The 11,710-nt window shown below is 44.5% G+C and overlaps 1 protein-coding gene and 1 long non-coding RNA gene across 4 annotated transcripts in view; one reads left to right on the top strand and one right to left on the bottom strand.

Moving 5' to 3' along the window:
• Positions 1 to 390: 390 nt before the first annotated feature.
• Positions 391 to 3,017, bottom strand: LOC150018827 (uncharacterized). The gene is made up of 3 exons (XR_016509021.1): positions 2,603 to 3,017; positions 1,477 to 1,699; positions 391 to 550 (listed from the first exon to the last, which is right to left on the bottom strand). It is a non-coding gene; the product is annotated as an uncharacterized LOC150018827 (long non-coding RNA).
• SLC35F2 (solute carrier family 35 member F2) overlaps positions 1,684 to 11,710 on the top strand; it is a 48,707-nt gene continuing 38,680 nt past the window's right edge. The window contains exon 1 of one of the 3 annotated variants that reach the window (XM_090265881.1): positions 1,684 to 2,442. In XM_090265881.1, coding sequence (XP_090122007.1) covers positions 2,162 to 2,442 — 281 coding nt within the window. In that variant the 5' untranslated portion in view covers positions 1,684 to 2,161. The remainder of the gene's footprint in view (positions 2,443 to 11,710) is intronic. The other 2 variants (XM_090265879.1, XM_090265880.1) reach the window with 2 other exon arrangements.

Below are 11,710 nucleotides of genomic sequence, written 5' to 3'. Positions count from 1 at the left end.
TGATTGCACAGTAGATCAGAGAATGTTTTACCCTGAGACAAACATATTCTTAGGAGGGGTCCATTAATGAGGGGTTACATGCTGGCTCAGGCCACACTGGGTTCAAGTTCCCAGTCCTGGAGGAAGAAGAGGATTTAACCAGTTTGGTTAAGGAGCACTTTGTTCCTCTTGGTCAGGGAAGATAGGTAGTTCAGCTAATCATTTATGAGGTCAAGGATGCAAACTTGGAGGGTCTGTGTCTGGCCTTGTCCTAGGTGACAAAGAGACCACCTCTGGGTCTTAAATGAATTACATGGGGAATGGTGTTTCTTTGCAATATGCCACTTCCAAGAGACTCAGGCAGGATGGGGGTGGGGTGGAGAGAGAGAGAGCGCCTCAGGCTGGGTCCTTTGTCTTGAGGGTTTTATGTGGAGGTTTCAGAGGAGGGTCTCAATAAAATATGTATCAGCTTTCCAGGTGTGCAGGTGTGTCCCTCATGGTGTGGTCTCCACTGATTGGTCTTGATGTCAGCCATGACGTTGCCCCAGCTAGCCTTGCTGGTTTTCTGGGCCTGGAGCCAGAAGCATGCCTAGATGTTATCTCTAGCGCTTAATGCTTACGGGAGTGGTCATGCAAAGGCTTGTATGGGAATCATATGAGGCTATTCTTCAGCTCCCTTCATTTCTCCTCTAAGAGGTCTATTGCATGACTGGTGCCACGCTAGGAAGGAGAGGTCAGGTGAGGGTCTAAACTATATGACCAGCGATATGCAAGGTCAGAGGGTCTAAATCACATGACCAGCAATATGCTAGGGGAAGAAAGGTCACCTTGGGATTGAGGTCCCACCTTATAATTGTCCATTGCTAGGCTCCTGGGGCTTTTGACCCTGGCGACCTTCTATACCTGGCCTCTTGTTCCTACTCTGCTCAAGCCCATTTGACTGCCTACCACAGAAGTTCTCTTAACCAGCACTGTTTTCCAGGAGTCCAGTGCTCAGGTAAAATTCAACAGTGACAATGTACAAGGTTTAATGGGTTGTTTGATATACAAAAATGAGATCACATTTAACGTACTTACTTCCCTGCATTTTACCTTTCTCACTGAAAAATACTTAGAGAAAATTCCTTTCAAAGCCTGGTATAGCTCTTTTCTATTCTCTTTAATGTTGTCGTGTTTCACGATGTCGCTGTATCATACATAATACTAACTCATCCCTCTATGGATGACCACGTTCTTAATTTTCAGTTTTTCCCCCGTATCACTTCAACAATTAGACAAAAATCATTTCACTTAGACTTGAGGGTTCCTGTAGCCAATAAACTTGGGGTTTCTAAAGCTGCATTTTATATTTTTCAAAATTTATTTCTATTCTTAGAATCTTCTCACAGAACTATCAACCCATTTGAATTTATACTTGTTATGCTTCTTCCTCATCTCCACCCAGCTCTCACTTCGCCTAAGGAAGGAAGTAGGTTGGAGTAAAAATGACCTCAATACCTTTTCTTTTGCCTTCCTGATCTCTTTTCTGGAAGTAGGGGTGCGGCCCCAGGCCCGCAGATGTCCAGTCAGTGAGAGGAACTTTTGGACCCCGGCTCCTATTCAACTCCTGGTCCACAGACGCATTGGGAGGAGGATGAGGCCCAGGCCTTGGGGCATCCTGGCTGAGTGCCAGGGGTTGGCAGCGTCCCCTTGGCGGGCACCTCCCAGACAACTCGGAATACTAAAAGGCAAACCGAACCTACCGTGAGGAAGGAGACACGCCGCAAAGACAGGTTTTCAGGATCCTTTCAAGAGTTTACTCACGTTTTTCGAGGAAAAGAAACAGAACTAAAGCGTCTTTGGGTTTTTTAGATGTAAAATATGTTTTACAATTAGTCAGAGGGAGGGAGGCTGGGAGGCCAAGGGAGTGGCCAGCCGGTTCCTTCCAGTTAGCAAAGTTCAGGCAGTTGCTAAATCAGGGTTTCTTAAGTTAGGACACGCAGGCATAATTTCGTATCACCTCTTTTGCTGATCTTTTAAATAAGGGACCATAAAAACCTGAAATGCAGATTCGGTGTCACTCAACACTGAGGCTCGACCGCTAAAGAGGAAAAGAAAAAGGGCCCTTTCTCCTGCTCCCCAGGAGGAGCCAGGTTGTAATCTGCAAATGTATTATCGTCTGGCCCGAGGGGCCTGACAGTTAATGATTTGCTGCAGAAGGAGCCACAGGAGAAGCCAGAGAGAGGACCCAGCGAGGCCAGGAGCGCGGGCGCAGAGTCCGAACCGAGCCCCCGCCGGCCCACAGGCGCCGCCTCCCGTCTTCCGGGCCCCGGCACTTCTGGGGTTTCGCGCGCCGGAGAGGGCAGGCACCCTCATGGAGCCGGCCTCGTCAGCAGGACCCTGCACCTCACAGCCGCAGGCGCAGGAAGCAACGGGCACAGTCGCCAGCCTGCTGCGCAGGGTAAAAGGCAAACTCTTCACCTGGTGAGTGGAAGGGGCGGCGGGAGCGGGCCGGAGCGCCGGGGAGCCGTGGGCCCAGGACCGGCTCACACGTGGCTGCGGAGCACACTGCGCGGCAGCCGGGAGAGTCGGCGGCGCACGGACTTTGGAGCTCAACGTGTGCGCCAGGGACGGAGCTCTTTACCTGGCTTTGTGAAGCGTTTGCGGGCTCCTCCCTCGGCCCCTTCTTAGAAATCAGAGACATGTATGTTAGAAGATTGGGGGAAAATTCACCCTGCTGGCACTGTCAGATCGGTCCCTGGTGGTCTACTGGCGGGGAATAGGCGAAGTCCCCAGGGATGCTGTGAAGGAGGGGTGTCCACCCTGGGGCTTGGTAGGTGAGTGAGCTCCTCCTCTTGGCGCCAGCGCCTGCGTTCCTTCTGCAGCCGAGCGCGTCTGACAGGGCCGGTGATTCTCCACTAACAGATGCGTTCACCCAAGTGAGAAATCTGGGTTAAGTTTTGTAGTGCCACCGGGCGGTAGTCTAGAGCCTGCCTCCTTCCCCGGCTTGGGGGCCTGAGCGAGGCGACATGGCTGGCTACCTCCAGGCTGGGGTCCAGGGAAGCCTTCTAGTGTCGCTGGGCTCTGTGGGAAATAGAAATGTGCTTTAGGATTGATAGCGATTCTGGAACGGAGAAAGCGTTTTTGTGCCTACTGGAGGACTTGAATTCTGGAAATAGAAATAACCCAGAATCTAAATAATGAAAGCCAACATCTATTGAGCATTCACTGTGTCAGGTCCTCTGCTTAGCAATTTAAATAGATAATATCAGCTAATCCTTATCACTTCATGAGATGCCACTGTTTTTACACCCACTTTGCAGGTGGGGAAATAATAAACAAGGCTAAGCAATTTGCTTAAGGCCATGAGATGACCTATAAGGAATGGTGTCCTGGCAGCTTTAACCACTCCTGCCCACTGTTACTTATCATGAAAGAGGCATTTGATTATTTTTCCAGATTAACAAAGAGAATTTCTTTTTAAAGACTGTGAAAACTATGTCCTTAAAAGCCATACCATTTTCAAAACTAGATCAATAATGGTGTATGGGTTTTTGTCATATATAAATAAGTATAGTGTTAAATAGGAGAATGTGTTTAAAAAGGAAAGTTGAGCAAAAAACACCTGTATCATGCAGCTGTTTAAGTCCTAATAAATTTAACAAGTTCTCAGCTGGGAGGCAGTGTAGTGTAATGGCTAAGGCCACAGATTTTGGATTCAAATTCTGTCTGTGCTATTTATCAGCTGGGTGACCTTGGGCAAGTCACTTAAGTTCTCTGTCCCAGTTTTCTTATTTGTAAAATGAAGAAAATTACAGTACCTACCTTGGGGATGCTGTGAGAATTCAGTGGCTGACTACACAGGAGGGGGCAGACAGCTGGCTTATGCTACTGTTATTGGAGAAACCCTGGTTCTTCTTGCCCATGCAGTAAAGAATTACAGATCAGTGAGCCTATTAGCGTGCATGCAAAGTTTATTAGTGAATGGGAGAGCAAAAGCAAGGGTGGCCAAAGGCCGGGGTGGCAAGCTCACCCTAGGGTGGCCACAAGCCCTGTGGCCAGAAGGCTAAGAGCACCATGAAAGCCAGAGTGCCAAAAGCCAAGAGAGCAAGTCCTTTGTTTTGAGGACTTACATAGTTGGTGGGATGGGAGTGAAGAAGTTACATATTGATTGATGGATAAAGGTGGAGCCAGCTTTTCTCAGAGGGACATGACTACCCAAACTTAGGTATGTATAGGGGTCTGTTTGCCCGAATGCTTATCTTGCTCCAGACTCCATTTATTCATCTTGTTGTAAAACACACAAGTGAAGGGAGGCAGTAAGTTAAAGTTGGGGCAGTGACGCAAATGTATTTATGGACTCTTTCTGTAAGCACTAGGGACTCCCTCATAAAACAGATAGTGACCAGAGGTAGGCAATTAACCAACGTTGTCTTATGGGCTTTTTCTTTGGGCATGTGGACCCTCTCTGCCCTTCTGTGCCTTGGGATGAAAGCACAGTTTCAAAAGCTTTCTTTCCCAGATAGTGGAAAGGATACATAGAATTTCAAGGACTCCCCTCCTCCTGTGTTGGCATGGTGTTTCCTGTGATGTTGGAACACCTGGCAATATTATCAGACCAGGCCCAGGATTGCTCAGTCAGCAGGTGAGACATGTCTCCCCCTACTCATTCGACTATAATACTACTACTCCTGTCACCATCACCTCTCCATTCCTTGGTGATGGGAGAATGTGGTGTTGCCTCAAGACAGGCCAGCAGCCCTGATGTTAGGACAGACAATATGGCAGATATCATTTTAGCAATATGTAACAAAGAATAGCATTGATTTTTCTCTCTCTTTTTAAAGTTAATTAATTTTTAAACAAGTTTACTTTATTTAATTTTATTTTATTTATCTGTTTTTAGAGAGAGGGGAAAGGAGAAAGAGAGGGAGAGAAACATCAATGTGCGGTTGCTTCTCATGCGCCCCCAACTGGGGACCTGGCGTGCAACCTAGTCATGTGCCCTGACTGGGAATTGAACCGGTGACACTTGGTTTGCAGGCTGACGCTGATTTTTCTCTCTCTTAATGTTCTAATATTTTATTTATTTTTAAATATTTTATTTATTTATTTATTTATTTGAGAGAGAGGAAGGGAGGGAGAAAGAAAGGGAGAGAAACATAGATGCACGAGAGACACATCAACCAGGGACCTGGCCCGCAACACAGACATGTGTCCTGACCAGGAATTGAACCGGCAAACGTTTGGTTTGCAGGCTGGTGCTCAGTTCACGGAGCCATACCAGCTAGGGCTTAATGTTCTAATATTTTTTAAATCCTGGTATGTTTTACAGTCAGGAGTATCTAATAATTTCCTAAGTATGAGATTTCTTCTGTCTCTGAACATACTTCTTTGGTATCTCCCTTGTGGATCTTTACTTTCTTCTTTGTATGATAGATATTTGTGGGTGTCTTACATTCCTGATGGGCAAAGTTCATAACAGCAGAATTATCTTTTTCATTTTTTATTTTCCACAATCCTTAGCACATGAATGAATGAATGAGGGATGACAAAGGCTCTTGAGGCTTTCTTTCTATTCTCAAATGCACCCTGCACTTTTCCCTGTGTTGATCTTTATTCTGTGGGTCTCAGTTCTGTTTGTTTGTTTGTTTGTTTTGGTTGCCAGAGCTCTTCACTTCATTAAGTGTTTTGATCTTACCTCTGGCAACAGTCCAGATAATAGGGCAGCTCAAGATTTTAGCTTCAGTCATAGTTGATAGGCTTAAGTGATTAATGCATGTGGAAAGCTGTTATTCCAGCTACTGGAATGCATGACCGCAAGACTCCAGGGGGTCAACAAACAATTCAGCCTTGTACCGAGGGTGTCTGCAAGCATGGATATGGTATCTGAGCCATCTCATGCCATCTGTGTCTGTGACAGAGAAAGAATTTTTGATTAACAGATAAAGAAGTACTAGGAAAATCTCTGAGGGACTGCAACTCTTATCCGTTTAACCTTTTTTCCAAACTTCTTACCTACACTTTCTTCTCCTTATAAAAAGGTCAACTTGAGATGAGATATTAAGATGGTTTTTGAGGGTACATAATCCATCTTCTTCTCAGATCGCTGGCATCTGAATAAAGCACCATAAAGGTTCTATCCTTGTCTCTACTTATCGGTTCTGGTAGTGACAGGCAGCATGTATACTGACTTTTCTGGTTTTACAGATACTTGGATTCTGGTTTGTAGTGTCTCCTTGTGTTACCCAGCAATCAGAAAAGTGCAGTTTACCAGATATCCAGTATTCCTTGTACTTAATATTTTAAACTCTCAGTATTAAAACTCATCTCCCAAATTTGAGTTTAGCTCCATGAATAACCAAACCCTGGCCAAGGAACCATGGGGGATGGAGAGAGATTGATGAGTTAGATGTGTTATTATCACATGGATAAGATATAGAGGGATAACTTGTGACCACACAGCTCTTTACTACTTATACCAGCGGTTCTCGACCTGTTGATCGCAACCCCTTTGGGGGTCGAATGACCCTTTCACAGGGGTCACCCAAGACCATCGGAAAACAAATATATAATAACATATTGTTTTTGTGATTAATCACTATGCTTTAATTATGTTCAATTTGTAACAATGAAAATACATCCTGCATATCAGATATTTACATTACAATTCATAACTAGCAAAATTACAATTATGAAGTAGCAACGAAAATAATTTTATGGTTTGGGGTCACCACAACATGAGGATCTGTATTAAAGGGTCACAGCATTAGGAAGGTTGAGAACCAATGCCTTATACCAAAGTGGGTAATAATAGCCCTTTGGCAACTGGGTCTTAAAAACAGAGGAAAAGTTTGGGACCTAGAGCTGGTTCTGTTTTCATTATGAGAAGGATATATTCTAGGTAACTCCCACTGCTGATATACCTGCCTTACTAGCATACAGATAACTTTTCTTTGTGATTAAGAATATCAGATCACTCGTTCAATAAAAGTTTATGAGTAATTAATTACTATATGCCAGACATTCATAATAATGAGCACTATGTGTTTCCAAGTGGACTCTGCTTATAATTTTGGCATTTGTCATTTATTGCTCAGAGGAGGATATGGGTTTCCAGGAATACCTGAATATTAATTTAATTTTATGCCATCTAGCAGTTCACATTGCAATACATTATTCTAGTTCATATATGAAAAATGCATATTCCTACCCTGGCCGGTGTGGCTCAGTGAATTGAGTGCCTGCTTGTGAACCAAGGGGTTGCTAGTTCTATTCCCAGTCAGGGCACTAGCCTGGGTTGCAGGCCAGGTCCCAGTTGGGGGTGTGTGAGAGGTAACCACACAGTGATGTTTCTCTTCCTCTCTTCCTCACTCCCTTCCCCTCTCTCTAAAAGTAAATAAATAATCTTCTTAAAAAAGCATATTCCTTATGATAACTGTCAAGTTAATCTCTCTAGCAAAATTATTTAATATTATTTGATATATTTATCCTTTCCCAATGAATAGATGGTAAGCTTTGTGAGGGTGTAAATTTTATCCTGTTCTTTTGTAGCACAGTACAGGACATGTGTTCATTCATTTATTCATCTATTCTTTCATTTGCTAAATCTTGAGTATCTATCATGTTCTAGGTTCTAGACTAGTCTCTGGACTACAAAGATGAATAGGATTTGGTTCCTGTTCAAATTATGGTAAGGAGTTATGTTAAGTGCCTTAGAGGTAAGCACAAAATACAGATAGCAGGAGGGCAGAGATCAAGTCCCCCAGGGTGAGGTAGGGTTAGGGAGCTCAGCAGAGAAGGTGATCAGGATTTTGAAGCATGAATAAGAGTTTCCCAGGTGGACTACATGAGGAAGGACAGTCCAGCCTTGGAGGTGCTAGAAAATTTTACTCAAGGAACTGCAAGTAACTTGGTGTGAGGGGGTATGCGCTTGAGGAAAGAACAATACTAGCACTCTTTGTTAATTGTCTAGCAAAGAGCCTGGCCCTTTGATTCCTCCTTTCTGTTCACTTTCCTGTTTCAAAGGTTGAGGTCCAGGAGTTTTTGAAGGAGTCATTTAGTGGTGTTTAAGTACAGCCCTCATCTATTTATTCAGCAAGTATCTATGGAACTTTCACTGTATGGACAGCTGGTGTGTAGCCCTGCCGAAGATTATTATTCTGTAGGATTATTTAAGCAAAGATGTAAATTGAGGGACTTTTTGTGGCCTGTGCAAGTGGAGGATTGGGAAACTCTAGATTATACCAGTCTCCAAAATATCTCCTCCCTTGTCCCTTTTATTTGTGCCATTATTTACTTAACATCTGCCTCTTCTACTAGACTCCAGGAGGTAAGGAATCCTTTTAGTATTGATCACTCTTGTATACTCTGCCAAGCACAGCATCTACCTTGCAATAGATACACAATGAATATCAGATAATTGGCTGAGTGAATCCCTAATTCCAAATAGGAATTTTTATAATAGATCACATCTCCTTTTTAAAATAAGCTTTTTATTCAGCACTATGTGACTCAGTCATGTTGTTTTGTTCATCTAGTCCACTGTTTCTTGTTGGCAGCCTTGTCGACATTTTGGGTTGAATAATTCTTGCTGTGGGGGGCTGTCCTGTACATTGTAGGATATAGCAGCACCCCTGGCTTTTACCCACTAGATGCCAGTATAACACTCCCCTTCACCCCTAACCTCCAAGTTGTGACAATCAAAAATCTCTCCAGACATTGTCAAAAGTCTCTTTAGGGGACAAAATCACCCCTATTTGAGAACCACTGATCTAGCCTATTGTTTCAAACTAACTGCTGCAGCCAATTCTGTGCTTCTGTGGTACAGTGCTCCAGTGATGGACAAGACACCCAGGTACTTTCCAGCTCCCAGTGTTACTGGACAGGAGCTTAGCCCTGTGCGGGTCTGCCTAGGGATGGCTTGTAGCGTGTGGGTTCTTGACTTTGTGTAGGAAAGATTTCACAACATGAGTGCAGGTGATTATGAGGCCTTATTTATTAAATCTGCGGACAATAAAACAAGGAAGGGCTTAGCATAGAAAAAGCAACAGGAGAGCCTAGGCTGGGCTGCCTTAGCTCACTGGGAAAGCAGAGAAAGGAGGGCTTTGGAAACATGTTCAGGGGATTAGCCTGGGATGAACTGCCACTGCCCATTGCTGCCCTGGTTTCGAGTCTTGTGGATACTCTTAGAGTTTAGGAGATGCGTGCCTATGGGGGAGAAGAAGGGGAAGAGAAAGGTGCAGGAGTGTTCCCCAGAGCGGGAGTGTGCATGCCGGGTCTTTTGTCTTGAGGGCTTTTCTCTCTCTCTTGCAGGTGGGAATCTTAGGGGAGGCTTCAGGGGAGGGTTTCAACCCAATATGCATTAATTTCACAGGTGTGCCCTTTCTGGGTCATGGTCTCCACTGATTGATCAGTGCCAGGACAGGAAGTCCTTAGTCATTGTAGCTGGTCCTGGTATAGCCCACTTGTGCTTTTCTGGGCCTGGAGCTAAAATACATTTCAGGCCTAGATGTTATTTCTAGGGAGGTGACCTTTTGTATCTGGCTGTAAATTGCTTGGCCAGTTTGTTCAGCTATCTGTCTTAGTCTCCCTATTCTACTTGCCAAGGAATTTTCCTAGATTCTCACTATCCTGCCTCACCAGCCTCCACAAACAACACTGTGATGAGCATTCTTATACATGTCCCCTTATGTGCTGGGGAAGAGCCAATGGCCAGGCCCAGTTCTGAGTCCCTCCAGATGACTTTAACTAGAAGGGAGGGATGAGCCCTAGGACAGAGAATCCTTGGGTACCACAAAACCCCTGTTGATCACATTGTTCAGTGCCCCTTCATCAGGTGTTGACCATGGCTTTATCCTCAGCTGCTCTGGAAGAGGAAAGAGGAGACATTCTCTCTAGAATTTAGCCCATTAACCTTAGGAGCCTGGAGGGGGTGGTTGGAGGAAAGATTCCTGGCTGGATAGCCTGAACCTTTTTATTAACTTCTCAACACAGCAAGGAGTTGTTAAAGGGACAGTGAGTAATTGTCCGCATGGAATATAGGGGAGAGGTAAAAGCAGGACTTTAAAAGCTTTTTTCCAACCTGCCCTCCAGTGGGCCTGGGGCTCTCTGCTACGAACCAGACCAGTTCTAGACAACCGTTGGGTTATTCCTGCTTATCTCTGTTCCTTTCTTCTGGTCGATTTGGAGGAAGATCAGATGGCTGCCAGTGCTCCTTCCCCATCTCTACATCACTTCCAGAAAATGTCTGGAGTTCAGCATCCGCTCTAATTCCTATTGTCACTACTGCAATTCAGGCTTTTAGACTCTTGTCATAGCTTCTGTCCATGCCTCAGAATCATCTCACTACCCAGGAACCACAGCGATGCCAAGTGAAAGTCAGGGGTAGCGATAGCTGCCATCAGATGATAATTCGCCCTGTATGGGGTACCCTAGTCACATTTCAGCAGTCTTTAGACAATCCTATGAAAATAGTTTTCTTAGTTCCTTTGACAGCTGATAAGGAATGTGCCCTAGGGAACATGGCTGGTAAGAGGCTGAACTGAGACAGCTCATTTGATTTTAAAGACCAGATCTACTTTACTGTTTCAGAAATCTCACTGCTTTTTGTTCAGGCTGAAACACTTCAACTTCCTCCCATCACTTGTACCAGTGGTTTGCAAATTGGGGGAGTTCTCTGGGTTTCCTGGAGTTTCCTCAGGGTCCATTATGGGAGCAAGTTGGAAAATAGTTGCTGGTGGGCTTCTGGACTGGCTTCTGGCACCCACCAGGCCTGTTGCTTTGCCTGTTGCACTTGGGCTTTTATGAAGGATGTCGAAGAAAGGGTTCTGCAGCTAAAACAAGTCTGAGAGTCACTAATTATTGGATGGAGCTCAAGCTGTGGCTGTTGCTAATGCTTCTGGTTATTGTTGTTGTTCCCCTTCCCCTCTTTGCTCCCTCTCCTCCCCTAACCCCTTCTCCTTCTCCTTTACCTGAACACAATTATGATAGTTTTAGTAGTTTTTTATCATGGTAAAATGTATATTACATAAAACTTTCCATTTTAATTGTTTCATTTTATTTATTTAAACATTTTTATTAATTGATTTTTAAGAGAAAGAGAGGAAGGGAAAGAGAGAAACATCAATTAGTTGTTACACTTATTTGTGTATTCATTGGTTGATTCTTGTATGTGCCCTGACTGGGGATTGAACCCGCAAACTTGGTGTTTCAGAATGACATTCTGACCAACTGAATTGCCCAGCCAGGGCCATTTTAACCATTTAAAAGTGTATGATTGGTCACATTATGTATATTTACAATGTTGTGCAATCATCACTATCTCCATTTCCAGAACTTGTTCATCATTCCAAATAGAAACTCTGTACCTGTTAAACAATAATTCTGCGTCCCCTTCTCCCCTTAGCTCCCGGTGACTGCCATTCTCCTTCAGTCCCTGTGAATGTGACTGTTCTAGAGCTCTTCTACAATGGAAGACATGCAATATTTGTCCTTTTGTGAGTGCTCAAGCTTCTTGACCTGAACTACAATATCCTCTATCACTGGCCTTCTTCCCTCTGCAGGCTCATCTCCCAGCACGTCCATCTCTCACGTGGCTCTCCAGCTTCACAAGCTTTGGCTTCCTTGCACACACCATAGCCTGCCCCAATACACCTGTTTCCCCGTCCTGAAAGCTTTTCCTATGGACCTCTTCTCCTAGCTGCTTAAAGACTTTGTAGACAGCACTAATTGAGGCAGTCTTCTTTCCTGA

This window comes from Furipterus horrens, unplaced genomic scaffold (assembly GCF_987537825.1).
Source record: "Furipterus horrens unplaced genomic scaffold, mFurHor1.1.pri manual_scaffold_2, whole genome shotgun sequence".
Taxonomy (NCBI): Eukaryota; Metazoa; Chordata; class Mammalia; order Chiroptera; family Furipteridae; genus Furipterus; species Furipterus horrens.
Note: the sequence above shows the minus strand (reverse complement) of the source record. Positions and strands in the feature narration are given on the sequence as shown.